This window comes from Amblyomma americanum, chromosome 4, assembly GCF_052857255.1.
Source record: "Amblyomma americanum isolate KBUSLIRL-KWMA chromosome 4, ASM5285725v1, whole genome shotgun sequence".
NCBI lineage: Eukaryota > Metazoa > Arthropoda > Arachnida > Ixodida > Ixodidae > Amblyomma > Amblyomma americanum.
The window spans coordinates 149,297,264-149,312,128 of record NC_135500.1 but is presented as its reverse complement, the minus strand read 5'-3'; the positions used below and the strand labels follow the sequence as shown (position 1 = coordinate 149,312,128).

Sequence of the window (14,865 nt, the reverse complement as noted above, 5' to 3'; positions counted from 1 at the left end):
GGCTTCCACGCTTTCGGGTATTTGCAGTTGCATCCCTGTGGCACCGTGAGTTGGGCTTCCCCTCAAATGAGGCATTAGAGCTGGCATTGATGGGCATACCAGACAGCCTGCTCAATCAGATCAGCTATACGGAATTTATTTATTAAAACTGCAGAGTCGTATGACTCCAAGCAGGAGCGAGCACAAAAAATTGCATACAATAAAAGTTACACCACAAGAAGCATCAACTACATCACATCAGGGCATGAACTTACGCAAATGGAATCGAACACAGGAGTACAAGAGCATCGCATACGCATTTCTTCAATTTTGAAATAAATGCATCAACACTGTGGCTATCGACAATATGTTTCGGTAATTTATTCCAGTCGTTTATGGTTTGAGGAACAGTTGAAAATTGAAACGTGTTATTCAGAGTGGCATACTCTTGAATCAGTCTTCCATTATTAAAACTGGAGCATGCGCGCGAGGTGTTAGCCGTAATGAAGTCATGATTATTCATTAGGATCTGTTTATTGTAGATTAGGTATAGATACCTTAATCGACATTCATTACGTCTGGATTTAAGTGTGTCAAGGCCGAGAAACCTGATCATTCCTGTCGGCCTGCCAGTTTTTATATTTGTTGCAAATGAATCTAGCCGCAGCCCTTGATACTTTTTCTAATCTGGTTATGTCTTTGTCAGTGAAGGGGTCCCACAGACAGGAAGCGTGCTTAAAGCGTGGTCTGACTAGCGCTTTATATGCTGATAACTTGGCATTTACTGGGGCTTTTGAAAGCTTACGCCGGATAAACCAGAGACTTAAAGCCTTTGGTGCAGATGTTATTAATATGGGTATGCCATCTTAGTTCTTCTTTAATAGTAACGCCTAGATATTTTACTCCCGGTGATTCATTAAGTGGAATGCCATTAACTGAGTAAGAATGCTGAAAAACTGTTTTGTTCCTGCTTATACGAAGAACTGATACTTAGAAATATTTAAATACATGCCCCATTTAGTGCACCAGTCTGCAATTTCTTCAAGACCTTTGTTAAGCTTAATTTGGTCGGTTTTAGTTTTAACTGAGGTGTAAAGAATGCAGTAATCTGCGAAAAGCTTTATCTTAACAACACTGCGTACAGCTGTTACTATATCATTAACATAAATAAGAAATAGAATTGGTCCCAAAAGTAAGCGTTGTGGCACCCCTGAAGTTACTTGCGGGGTCTCGGAGCAGGACTCGTCAACTTGAACACATTGACACCGGTTTTCTAGAGAAGCCCTAATAAATTTAATGAGTGTGCTATTGATTTCGATAGCATGAAGGTTCTTTAATAATTTATTATGAGGGACTTTATCAAAGGCTTTGACATATTCTAAGAATATAGCATCGATCGTTCTTTGTTATTATAGCGAGTGCGAAGTCGTGACATACACTAAGTAGTTGTGTCACAGTCGACACTCCACGTCGAAACCCGCGCTGAGCGTCTGATAAGAGCTTATTTTCTTTTAGAAATGCAGTCAAAAGGCAGCAGATAACGTGTTTCAGTATTTTACAGCTTGTCGAGGTCAACGAAATCGGGCGGTAGTTGGAAAAGGACATGCGATCGGGTGATTTGAATGTAGGAATGACGCGGGCATTTCTCCAGTCTGACAGAGCAGAGCACTGCTCTAGAGAGACCTCATATATTATCAACAAGTAGCGCTAAATCTATTCAGCGTAGCGGCGCAGGAAAACTGCGGGTATCTTATCAGAGCTATTTGCATTTTTAGCGTAAAGGTCCAGAAGCAAGTGACGGTGAAACAGATGTCCTTAGCTTTTCTGATCTCCGTTTTCAGCGCGGTACTTAGCGTGTTCATAACAGAATCCTGAGCGCCTCATTCTCTTAAGCTTTCGTTTCATCTGAATTACTTGTCTCGTAACCCAGGAATTATGTTTTTTTCTTAACCCTTTCTGGAACAAACATGGCATAACAATGATGGCAAAATTTTTGAAATTACACCACAATGCATTCACGTTTTATTCAACACTAAAACAATGCAAATTTAATTCTAAGTAGCCGAGGATTCTCACATCATCTGCCCTATTGAAATCTTAAATTTGTGAATCAATTTGATCTTCAGTCAACGTTTAGTAACACTGCGGCGAGTCTCCCAGGGGTGCATTAAATCGTTGTACACCACAAAAGTGTCGTTCGATGTATTGAGTTAGGTAAGGCACCGAGTCAGAGTTATCATGACCTGACCAACCGAAGCAGCGAACCATTCCGTGACACACGGGCGGTAGAAATTGAGCTCGAAAGGCCATTCAGTTTGTGAGCTTGGCTTGGCTTCAAACCCGTCTCACGGCCTTAGAGCGGATGGTTGTTTTGTGGAGGCAGTGGCCGCTCCCTAAGGACTCGAGAGTTAAGTTGATTTGAGCTACAGGTGGGATCAGCCTTGCTTATTTAGCTAAGAACTCGTCCAGGTTCTTCCATAGGGAGTGTTGTACATTTCTGATTAGCGTGAGGTCCGGGTACGTATCGCGGTTTACAGCATCGATAATCCGCGCAGGATGAGTTGATGAAAGAGAGAAGCAATGTAGAGAAGAGTTCTGCCAGCTTGCGACCCTTTGGCGTCTCCCGTACACAGTCCAAATGATGGCTAGGAGCGTTGAAGTCTCCCACCACTGGATTGCCAGGTATAGCCTATTGTTCAGCTTTAAATAAGATCCCGATAAATCTGGGAACCGGGGGTCGAAAAATTTAACGTTGGTTTATAAGAAAAGTAAATAACGCAGTAGCTGTCTCACGTATCTCGGCGGACACCAGAACCCCTCCGTAAGGAATGGGATAAAGGAGGAAATGAGAGAAATAAGTAAGAAAGCGGTGCCGTAGTAGAGGGCTCCGGAATAATTTCGACCACCTGGGGATCTTTAACCTGCACTGACATCGCACAGCACAAGGGCGCCTTTGCGTTTCGCCTGCCCCGAAACGCGGCCGCCGCGGTCGGGTTCGAACACGGGTACTCCGGATCAGTAGCTGAGCGCCCTAACTACTGAGCCACCCTGGCGGATCGAGGGGTTCACTAAGCATCTGATTTTCACTCTAAGTATTCTATGCGGCGCTTCATAGTCACGTATCTAAAGTTCAGAGGGGGAAGGTGCAAAAGGACGACAGCAACCGCAGCCGAAATGGTCACCTTTTGTTGCTTAGTCTGCAGCTGAGGGATGTCCCCAGGCTGCAAGGTCGGCGGCTTCGACCGGATCTCGGAATGTACATGACGTGATTTGGATTGTGGGGGATGGGCTCTTTAGGGGAAGGTTCATGAGAGCTAGAGAAAATGCGCCAAATGACGAAGACGCAAGACAAAGCAACGAACGCAACATCACGGATGCAGTACTGGGACCGCTTTGCTTGGTACCGGAACCACCGGACTTGTTCTTGAGAAATGGGGAGCAGCCTTGCTCTAGTTCATTAGGTTTATCCCGAGCCAGAGGGGACAAGGGAGGCTTCCATGCTTTCGGGTATTTGCCCGCGCACTTATCTAACCCATGTGACGTGGGCTGCCCGAGAGATGAGGCATTTGGTCTGCCAATGATGTTCCGCAGGTCGGACATGTGTGAGTTGCACAGTCGTCCTAAAGCGGATGCAGCTGTGTTCGTTCGGGTCGGGGCACACGTCAGCACTGTGTCCCACCGTTCCACAGCGGTAACACTCCAGTGTCGTCTTGCGTCAGTTGCGGCACATTGGCACTCTCGCGGCGGGGTTGAATGTACGTGCGGACTCTTCACCTTTAAAGTTCACCACGGCCACTTTAGTGTTGCACAGTTTGCACACAAAGACGACAATGCCTCAGCTTACTCCAGTTTGTGATGGTCGGACTCCGAGGTTTCGGTTTCGTTCGCGGGCACGGCGCCTTTGCTGGTTTCCCTGCCGACAGCTGCCAACGGCAGCTGCCAGATGGGAACCGTGAGCGTGACGCCACCGATAAGTTTCAACACCAGGGTTTCAATCTTAACTCCCAGCACAGCAGTGCTCTGGTCCCACACGGGCAAGACTGTGACATCAGAGCCAGTTGTGACGCCAATGAGACGTTGCCCTGCGGCTCCGAGGTCTCCGGAGCTGAACGTAATGCGGAGATTGAGGAATGACATTATTCACCCACAAATATGCAGGACGTATGCGTTGGTTTCGAGTAATGTAGAAGTAGTTGCCTGAAGAGCAATAGGGGGTCGGAGACAAGGTCTTCGGCGGGAGCGAATCTAGTGCTAGGGCCTTGTTGCGGGGAAGTGGCGGCTGTGCCACGCGGCTTCATCTTTTCTCGGCTCTGGCGCATTTGCTTGACCATAAGTTGAAAATTCTGGTCTTCACCGGAAATGGTGTCATCATGTTGTTTATGAGACTGAATTTGCAATAGATGCGTAGCTTCTGGGCGATATGCTGTTTGCTTAGCCGCCGCAACGGCTGGCATCCACGGCGTTGGGCCCAGCGGCTCCTCGCCGGAGTCTCGCCGGCGTTAGGCTTAGCGCAACTTTGCGCTCAGCGGCGGTAGGTTTAGGCAAGAAATGAATCATCAAAACCTTCAGATATAGTCGTAATTCAGTGAGAAATCAGTGCGCCTGGATAAAATTCGTGACCATTTGGTTCAGATGACTTCACGGATGCGATGAACACAAGCTGAGGTCAATGCAGTTGAAATTCCTCTTTCAAACAATAATTTCAGACCGCACCGAGCGTTGCGGCCGATTTGCGCCTGGCGCTGTGTAGCTAGCTTGACGTGAACGACCACCACAGGAGTAGCCGCACTTTATTGGTCTCCTAAGAGTATCCCTCACCGGCACTCCACCGCCACTGCCAATGCGCCCGCTTTCAATGGTTGCGACAAGGCAGGCTTGCACAAAACTGGTCCGCATCTGGCGCCATCAAATGCCGTAATGGTGAATTGTGGAGTCTGCTCTATACTAAATGTTTCTAATGGCCCGGGGAGCCATTCATGCAGGGTCAGCAAAACAAGACACTTTTATTTTATTTATTTATTTATTCTATTTAAAACATTCTGAAATCATTGAAGACCAAGCAGGAAGGGTGATACAGGTGTCACAAAAAATGCATTTCAGCGCCACCATTGGCAAGCAATCATAAAATATAAAACGAACAGGGTGCAATGCAAACAGCTGATTTAGGGTAGAAAGGGGAAAAATGAATGAACAGACAGTGCAGCAAAAAACCAACCCACTGTTTTTCGTACATTTTCTTCAAAATTTTTTTACATTATCAGCCGAAAAAAACATATCTTAGAAGTGCCTTCTACTGGGTGACAGTTCGTGGAAAAAAGAATTCTTAAATATATTAGTACGTGCAAAGATTAAAGATTGGTTCCAGGTTCTGATGGTGGGACTGCCGAGTTTGACGGCCCACACGTGGATGAATGAACAATTACGGATTGATACCAAGTTGGTGATTGTTGGCAGCTATCTCGACGTACTGCGCGCGTTTTCCTGCTGGTGTGCCTGTGCCTCTACATCAGCCGGTGAAAATCACGTTTGAAGCAAAAACGCACCCGAGACTGCTTCCTTAAGCGTTTCTTCAAGGGATGCTATTTGATAGTACCTGGGTTCGGGCTATTTGATGACGCATATCAATAGGTGACTGCGCGACAGAGACGTTCCACGTTTTCTCTTCAAGTGGGGTTCTCGTGTTGTACATATAGATAATTAAACCGGGTGAGGGGATGTCTAAACGGCTATTTGATGACCCACATCTACGAGTGACTGCGCGACAGACACATTCCACGTTTCCTCTTCTAGTAGGGTTCTCGTGCTGTACATATAGATAATAAACCGGGCGAGGAAGGTGTCTAAACGGCTATTTGATGACCCACATCAACGGGTGACTGCGCGACAGAGACATCCACGCTTTCTCTTCAGGTAGGGTTATCGTGTTGTATATATAGATAATTAAGCCGGGTGAGGACGATGTCTAAACGGGTATTTGGTGACCTACATCAATGGGTGACTGCGCGACAGAGACATCCACGTGTTCTCTTCAAGTGGGGTTCTCGTGTTGTACATATAGATAATTAAATCGGTTGAGGAGGATGTCTAAACGGTCATTTGATGACCCACATCAACGGGTGACTGCGCGACAGGGACGTTCCACGTTTTCTCTTCAAGTAGGGTTCTCGTCTTGTACATATAGCTAATTCAACCGGGCGTGGAGGATGTCTAAACGGCTATTTAATGACCCATATCAGCGGGTGGCTGCGCGGAAGAGATATTCCACGTTTTATCTTCAAGTGGGGCTCTCCTGTTGTACATATAGATAATTCAACCGGGCGAGGAGGATGTCTAAACGGCTATTTGATGACCCACATCTGCGAGTGACAGCGCGACAGAGACATTCCACGTTTCCTCTTCAAGTAGGGTTCTCGTGTTGTACATATAGATAATTCTACCCGGCGAGGGGGATGTCTAAATGACCCCTCTCTGAATTGTTTCATGCAGGTTTGACAGCCGCTTCCCTCGCGTTATCACAGTGTGCATTGAACAGCCCAGCGAGCAGTGAGGCGACGCCCAAGGAGCCCTTATTGGACAGGTATTACAGCGGTTAAAGGACAGAAATGAAACAGTTTGACAAGAGCCGCGTTAATTTGCAAACTTTCGCAGTGTACATTGCGTAGTAAGTCAGCGCTTGTTTCGGCTGAATTTTTAAATTTTCTGTTTCGTTTGACTACGGCATGTGGGGCTCCCTACACGCCGGCAAGTTCTGAAATTTTTATATATATTGTACCGCGGCCAAGTACACCCCACAGGCATCTATTTTCCAACAGCGGCTTCGTGCTGTCATGAGCAGGGGACCATTCGCTGGTCATGTCAGACAGCAACTGATATGAGCGAACAAGGAGCTGGGCGCGTGCAGGCTCAGCATTTTGTAGCTGGGTCCGTTTCTGCTCGGCTTATCGCCAAAGAGCGGATGAGGGCGGATGCCATGGCTCATATCTTGGGCACAATGATGTAGCCAAATGGGTGCCTTCTAACTGCTAGTGGTAGAATAAATGAAGCCGGGGCCGCGTCTTTTTTTGTGCTGCACACAATCTTTTACCGCAGGCACACCACCTTGCGCCCAATGCAGATGACAACGAAGCAAACGACAATGAACGAACCCGCCCCAAGAAAACTGCACGCTATCAGTGGATGGTAGTTCAGCCTATTTCAGCAGCAGTGCAGTGGCGATATGCGCGATAACATGGCAGAGCCTTGGAATTCCCGGTGCAAGGGCTCGGCTAGAACAAGAAAAGAAAAAAATGGGGAGATGTTCAAATCGAAGGACTGATTAACGTCGTTAGAGCGAAAAGGCATACGGACACCACCGTCCTCAGTGGCAACCGTGTTATGTGCAGCAGAAGAAGGCGACATCTGGTGCTGTAGGAACACTTTTCCCGAGGTACCAGGTCAGTGGCGCGCTGTGCTTATAATACGCGCACCCGGCGTCCGAGAGATCAAACGCATCACCGAAGACTCGAAGTGTAGCTCACCACTCGGGCGTCGGCTTCAACGTCACCGCTTTTCCTCTCGAGTGTGCAGGGAGCCTCCGTTCAGCACCCTTTTTCTACGCGCATCGGTAGCAACGGGACCCCTGCTCGTCTCGCGCGCATTTCGATCATGGCGTCGGGAGTGACCCGCTCTGCTGTGGCCGCTGCCGGCAGAGGCGCCGAGACGAAGGAAGACGATACCAAGAAGCACATGAGAAATGGCAATGCTCAAGTGCAGGACGTGCGCAACGTGACATCAACCCGTACCGACAGAGACGACGGCAGCAGTAGCGGTATTAGCAGAAGTGGTTCCAACAGTGGTAATGAAAACGACGGCCCTTGGGAGATCATCGACGTCGTGGGTGTAGCTGCGCCCACGGCCAGAGCCAGCATCGAGAAAGTCAGGAGCACGGCCCCGCCGGAGCCGTCGAGCACATATTGGCCCACGGCCAGAGCCAGCATCGAGAAAGTCAGGAGCACGGCCCCGCCGGAGCCGTCGAGCACATATTGGCCCACGGCCAGAGCCAGCATCGAGAAAGTCAGGAGCACGGCCCCGCCGGAGCCGTCGAGCACATATTGGCCCACGGCCAGAGCCAGCATCGAGAAAGTCAGGAGCATGGCCCCGCCGGAGCCGTCGAGCACATATTGGCCCACGGCCAGAGCCAGCATCGAGAAAGTCAGGAGCATGGCCTCGCCGGAGCCGTCGAGCACATATTGGCCCACGGCCAGAGCCAGCATCGAGAAAGTCAGGAGCATGGCCCCGCCGGAGCCGTCGAGCACATATGCGCCCACGGCCAGAGCCAGCATCGAGAAAGTCAGGAGCACGGCCCCGCCGGAGCCGTCGAGCACATATTGGCCCACGACCAGAGCCAGCATCGAGAAAGTCAGGAGCATGGCCTCGCCGGAGCCGTCGAGCACATATTGGCCCACGGCCAGAGCCAGCATCGAGAAAGTCAGGAGCACGGCCGCGCCGGAGCCGTCGAGCACATATGCGCCCATGGCCAGAGCTAGCATCGAGAAAGTCGGGAGCACGACCACGCCGGAGCCGTCGAGCATATATGCGCCCACGGCCAGAGCCAGCATCGAGAAAGTCAGGAGCATGGCCCCGCCGGAGCCGTCGAGCACATGTGCGCCCACGGCCAGAGAACAAGTTGTCTCTGTGGGTGGCATAAGCAGCATAGCACTCGACCCTGCTGTAAGGTTTCCCCACATAACACTCGTCAACAAGGCCCAGTTTTTGCCCGTTATGAAACTGCAGGTCAGCCCAGAAGGAATGTAAGTTTTCAAAGGCCTGTCACTGCGAAAGCACGCTGGAGATTCGTTGAAATTGTGACTGCGAGGTAATCATAAATTATACGGGGTGTTATTGGAGCGTCTGCTGTTCCTCTGGTTTTCCTTCTAAACAGCTTGCATATACCTGCAAAAAATCATTTCGCTGCATGCGATGTGTGCGGTCACACTGCCTTCTACTGCCTTCTCAATCATAACAAGGAGCGTCGCTTGCTATTTTTTGATTTTCGTGATCGCACGTACTGGTTGCTCGGTTAGCAATAATGTAGAAGCGTTCTGCCCGATTAAAAATGAAAACTGAACTAATATAGTGGTTGCTTCATCTTCAGGCAGTTTTTCCAAATTACCTAGAGCAGGGAGGGAAAAGTTGCGCTCTGAAGACAGTTGTTTTCCAACAGTATGCCAGGAAGGTTCGTGTTTGGCTTGGATGGTGTTGGCCCGGAAACGTGCATTCTGCCGCGATTTGATGGCTGCAGCGCGATAGAGTATCTGGTTCCAGTAGCTCTAAACAGAATAAATTGCGTTAATAGAGACTTTTGTACTTTCCCAACAAATTAACATCGAATGTTCGATGTTAGTAATGTATAGAGATATACTTAGCGGCTTCCCGCAAGAAATCTTGTGTTGTCGCAGCTGAATATAAATAAGCTTGTTGGAGCGCGGTTAATAAACGAACTGTAGCGTAGCAGTTCATGGGCCCAGCGCTAGCAGAGCCAATTACGAAATCTCATTTACCCAGTATGCCGCTGACGGATGGAGTGCAGCGCAGCTAGCAGAGAATGGAGGCTCGAGTTCGTAAATACGGATATTCTCGGGCAAAGCAGCGTTATAAAAACTTAGCAAAGTTTGTTCTTCCCTATAACTTTGCCGATTGTTTCGGTGTCACAATCGGCATGGAAATTAAGTTATTTTGGCATGTATCGTCATCGATTGATGAGAGGCTCGTTTGAATTGATGAAAACGGTAGACGAAGCCAGTGGTCACTGTTCTTGTGCGCAGGCTGATGCAGCCAGCTCCGAAAATCCGCTTTAGTAACTTGCGCAACGAGTCGCAGTACGCGGTTTGGATCAGCTTCATCCAAGACTCCGGCTTATGCGGTCAGTATACGTGCTGAAACCTTTGCCGTCTCTTGTGCGCACTGTGGCATTAACGACGTACCACTTTGTTCCGTGCAGCTGGCGATTTCATGCACCCAGAATCGCCCAGACCCGGCTCTTATTGGAATGATAAACTGCTGTCATTTTCCATGCTCAAGCTTTTCGCCTTCGACGGCAGCAACAGGAAACCCGTAAGTGCACGTGACCGCGCACAAGCTTTATGCTGCGTACACATCGTGAATTCTAGCCCGGTTCATTCCAGTCTTGTTTCGAAAAGCGTGAACAAATAGAAACAAAAAAGACGAGGATATAGACGAGCACAACGGTGTCTATCGACTGAAGGTTTATTTTTCTGCCCCTGAGTATTAATTCTTTGAAGACACTGGTATAGAAAGATACACAATACGCAAAAATGAAAAATTAGACAAGAGCAACAGAACTCGGGAAATCTAGAGATTGTCGGTCGCCCAGAAGTGACCACTTTTTTTTTTTGTAGCAGTGCTAACCTAGGGGGGCGCTGACACATGCATTTTCTTCTTTCCATGTCTTGACTTTTCACTTGTCGCTTCTGAGGAACTGATAATCTGTTTATTTCCCGAGTGCTTCTATAGCTGTTGTGCCATTTTTGTTTAAACCAGGATACTTTACCAATTATTATGCCAAAACGTTCTGGAGCAATTCTTTCCTGTACCCTGTGTATGACACCATTACGAAACCGGCTGCACATCTTTGTGACTAAGATAGGGCCTTACGTTTCCGGGTAAAACCCTATTTTTTCTCCTGTCACCCTTAACTGGTTGCTTAAATGACTATTTAGACTAGGTTTCTGGCCGAAATTGTTGCTTGTAGATGATGTCCTTTGCAGTAGGGAAAGACAAAGCTGGGCGCTGATAGAAAATCAGGGGATATCTTGTGCTAATTTTCTTTGCGCAGCAATGTTTTCACTTATCTGAATATTTTTAACCTCATTCAACTCGTTATTCGCGAGCGGCTTAAATTTGAGGCTGGGCTCAAAGAGAGATTTAGAAAACAGGTTACCCCATTGACAGCGACCTGATGTCTTAGTGGTATGATTGTATGAAATGCTATCCACACTAATGACATCATGTTCAGAGGTCCTTGCGCTTTTGAATTCACCGCTGCTTTGTTGATATCATAATATGCTACCTTGTAAATTATTTTTCTGCTGTATTGGGCCAGTAGTTTGCGCTAAGGATTTAATAAAATCCACCGTATGGAGAAGATTCTGCATGTACCTAGAGGATACTGAGCGATTCCCTTGATTCGAACGATATAGCAGTAGGTTGTGGAGAAGAAAACATATTCCTAATCTGATTTACAAGCTTTTAAGTATGGAAAACAGGGATCCGATGTTTCTTGATTAGCTAACGCCATAGTTTGCTCCTTAAGTGCACGCAGTGAAAATAACACCTAAAATGTTAAATACATATGTTTGCGCAAGTTATGATGAAGGCTCTGGAAGTCCAGTGTTTCTGTTGCTTATTTTGAGACATAAGTTGAACAACAGTTGCAAAAGCTGGTCAAGTGAGCATGCTGTTGGGCTAGTTGGTGTTGCAAGTTGTGAAGTTACAGGAAAACTAGGCGACGGAAAGTAGAAAAGAAGGCCGTTCACCAGCTCTGGTGAACACCTTTATTTCTTCTGTCCATCGTTTTGTTTTCGCGCTAATTACTTCCTAACTTGGAAAGGCAGTCGGCTAAAGCATAATGCCTTGCAAAGGTCAACGGAGAGGGGGGGGGGGGGGGGTAGGAGGAAGTATTTTTGAAGTCCACTTCTGAGCTGTCCATAATGTACAATGATTGCAGTTTTTTTCTTCGGATAACTCTTGCGAACCGCATTGAATCCTGAGGAGTGAAAGCGTTTGCCTTAAATCAACAGCTCTTCCACATCACTTCAATTGAAATTACTGTTTCATTCTTCTATACTCCATGCAGATTACCCTCATGTGCAACCAAAGATACTTCCTTCAAGTTAGCTTCGGCATTGTCAAGGAAAACGGCCACATCCTAGCATCCACAGTCATTCGGCAGGCGATCGTCGACACTTGGTTTGTGGCTGTAAACGATAATAACACCGAAGATTAGGTGTCATATCGCAAGAAATCTAGGTTTCTGTTATCTATTTAGCAGCTCGCTCAATTTATTTTTTGCTAGACATTAATCTTTCTTTTGGTTAGTCTTCCTTTTCCTCTCGTTAGTATTTCTTTTCACCTCCGCTGCTTATCAGTCCTAGGTGGCAGCTTTATACATTATTTTTGTGTTTGTTTTTAGTAGCCCCCACGTGCCTCCAAACAAGCGGCACAAGTATGCGAGACAACATTGCGTGTCCGTAAATATCGAGACTGTTTTTATATAAAGAAAAACGACGCCAATGTGCAATAAAGGCGACGCCAGTAGATCCACTGTGGGACTTCTTTGTGCAATAAAAACACCACCGAGTTCAGGAAATGTAAACATTTTTTTCTCTGCCATTTAAAGACAGCACTTCGGGCACACTTGCAGCTAAGACAAGGAACAAAGCAATGGAGTGGTGTGAGGGGGGCTACTGGGGGAATATAAGAGTTGCGGCAAGTGATGCTGCAGCTCCTGCGCATATCTCCAATCTGAAAAGAAAGGAAGGAGCAAATGTTTCTGTCGTGTATGGCCAGCAACACACCCTGCATACCGTCGAAGCACTTAACTGCTTTGATAATTTTAAGCGAGTGCCGGCATGATACCACGTGGAAAAAAATAAGTTGATAGACTTCTTTTGCCAACTCCATGAGACTCAAAAGAGTGCATTTTGAAACAGTGAACTTGTTGGTTTGTTGCAAATTAAAATCGTGTATTTGAATTCCATGGAGGGGTCGATTCTGCTACTGTACAACCGCAAAATACAGGTAGCCATGGCATGCAGCTGCAGAGTTCTACGAAGGTCAGAGATTGAGTCCTGTCCGCCGCGACCACTTTAGATACAGGAGGGGAGGCAGGAATTAGAAAGGTGCATTCACCGAAAATCCTTCCTTTCGACGTCTTCTAAATGCCAACTCTGCCCGCAAAAGCCGGTTCTCGTCTTTAACTCGTAATATTTCGCTTTTCGGCTTACCACTTTCGGTAATGTTATCCTGGAAGACCCTATCTAGCCCAGCTGTGTACGTCTGTAGACATACTTTTGTGATGACCCCCATAATGCGCAGGTCCACACAGGACGGAGAGGCAAAGAGACACCGTATGGCTCAGTTTAAACAAACAGGTATATTCAATAATTACACATGATTAAGGTTATACATCAGAGGCTGGGGCGTCCGAGCTTACGTGCCGACGACTTCATGGGGGCGATGGAGTGGCTCCGGAGTTGGGCTCGAGCGGTTGCTGGCAGAAGCTGCACGCCGTCGGGCTTCGGCGCTGAAGGCCCTCTTGGCGAACGATGTCGTCCTGAGCGTTCTTCTTCCGTTTCTTCGAGGATGGTTCACAAACCTTTCCTCTAGTGTCGTTCGGCTTGGAAGATGAACAGGAGGCGAGCTTGTAGATGATGACAGCAGAGCATAATTTTACAACATACATATACAGAGAGTTAAACTGGAAAAAGCAGAACTGAATTTACAAAAGAACAAACTTTGCACTACTTTACTCATCGACCGGGCAGGTTAGTGCCTAAGTAGCATCACATTACATGCTAAGCATGGAGCCCCAGCTCAGACTGGACTGCATCCGTTTACATGTGCTTTTAAGCACTTGATTAACAAAGGACTAAGGGCGGTCATTTCCAGTGGCCCGCCCAAAGCATCAATTCTCCAATCCAAAATAACATGCGAGATGGGGACCACCCCTTGGGTTGGGCTTAGCCTCGAACCCAGAGTCTGTTAACAATACAAACTAAATAAACAACAAAAACGCCACCACTCTCTCTCAAGTGAGAGTATACACAGGCTCTCTCTTCGGAGCTAATTCACTAGTGCCTGTCTTTCCACATTCTTGGCGAGTACTGCCTGTCCGCCATGACAGGTGTCCGTCACGGCCCTTCTGGGAAGCTGTGGGTGCCTTCCCGGCGATAGCCCACGACAAAGGGGGGGAGGGAAAGAATGTTGTCTTCGCGGTAGCGCATAGCCTCGGCTGTGGTACGGCGCGCTCTGGCCCGCTGACAGCTCCCTTGTCCTGGAATGTGCCCGGAAATTGGGGAGGATAAAGCCTGTTTCCCCGGAGCGGCGGCGGGTCCGGTTGTTCTGGTCGTCACTCAAAGAGCATGGCTGGGTAATTGATGATGCCGCTGTCACGGGTCTCCGTCTACGCCGCGCCGTCGAACGTGGATCCTCGTAGCACACACGGAATGTCACACTCGCTCACCCTCCAGAAGAATGTTCTCCGAACATTTGAGTCCACGCAGCTCCCCTTGTCTTTCTGAATCGCCTCGCACAGTGCGTCCGACAAAACACTTTTCGCTGCACTCAACACCACTGCACAACACCATATGCCTCCGCTGTCAATACTGGCGTCTCCAGGGGCAGCACTGATCTTCTTTTACAGATAAACATGAAACTCAGCACCCAAGCCTCTCCTTTCTAGTCCAAACTGGACGAAATAAATTTACCACAGTTACAAAGGAGCTCCCACTTCTAGCACGATCACGGCACAGACAAAAATATAGATAACGAAAGGAAGTAGGGCAGGTTCTGCATGCGCTCCGCATGCTCTCCTGTGAAGGTGTTACTTAATGACAGAAAGTTTTAACTACCAACTCTGATAACTTAACACCTACGCATATAGCAATGTTATGAGCTGCGGCATTACACAATTCTAACCAGTTCACAACTCCGCTCTGTTTACGCCATTAGTCCGACTTAGCTTTCCGATTTCGCAGCGGATATCGGCCTTCATGAGTCATACTAAGTAAGTCTGTGCCCCTTTGTCTGCTTTGGGACTCGCGAGGGCTCGTGGCAGGAGCCTCTCCTGGCGTTATCTGCGCGGCAACCTCGCGCGCTTCTTCTTCT

General features: G+C 47.9%; 1 protein-coding gene across 1 annotated transcript in view; it reads left to right on the top strand.

Annotated features, from left to right (window-relative positions):
- LOC144130407 (serine/threonine-protein kinase haspin-like) overlaps positions 1 to 9,874 on the top strand; it is an 87,185-nt gene extending 77,311 nt beyond the window's left edge. Inside the window, exon 13 of the mRNA XM_077664334.1 lies at positions 9,783 to 9,874. Coding sequence (XP_077520460.1) covers positions 9,783 to 9,787 — 5 coding nt within the window. The 3' untranslated portion in view covers positions 9,788 to 9,874. The remainder of the gene's footprint in view (positions 1 to 9,782) is intronic.
- Positions 9,875 to 14,865: the final 4,991 nt, after the last annotated feature.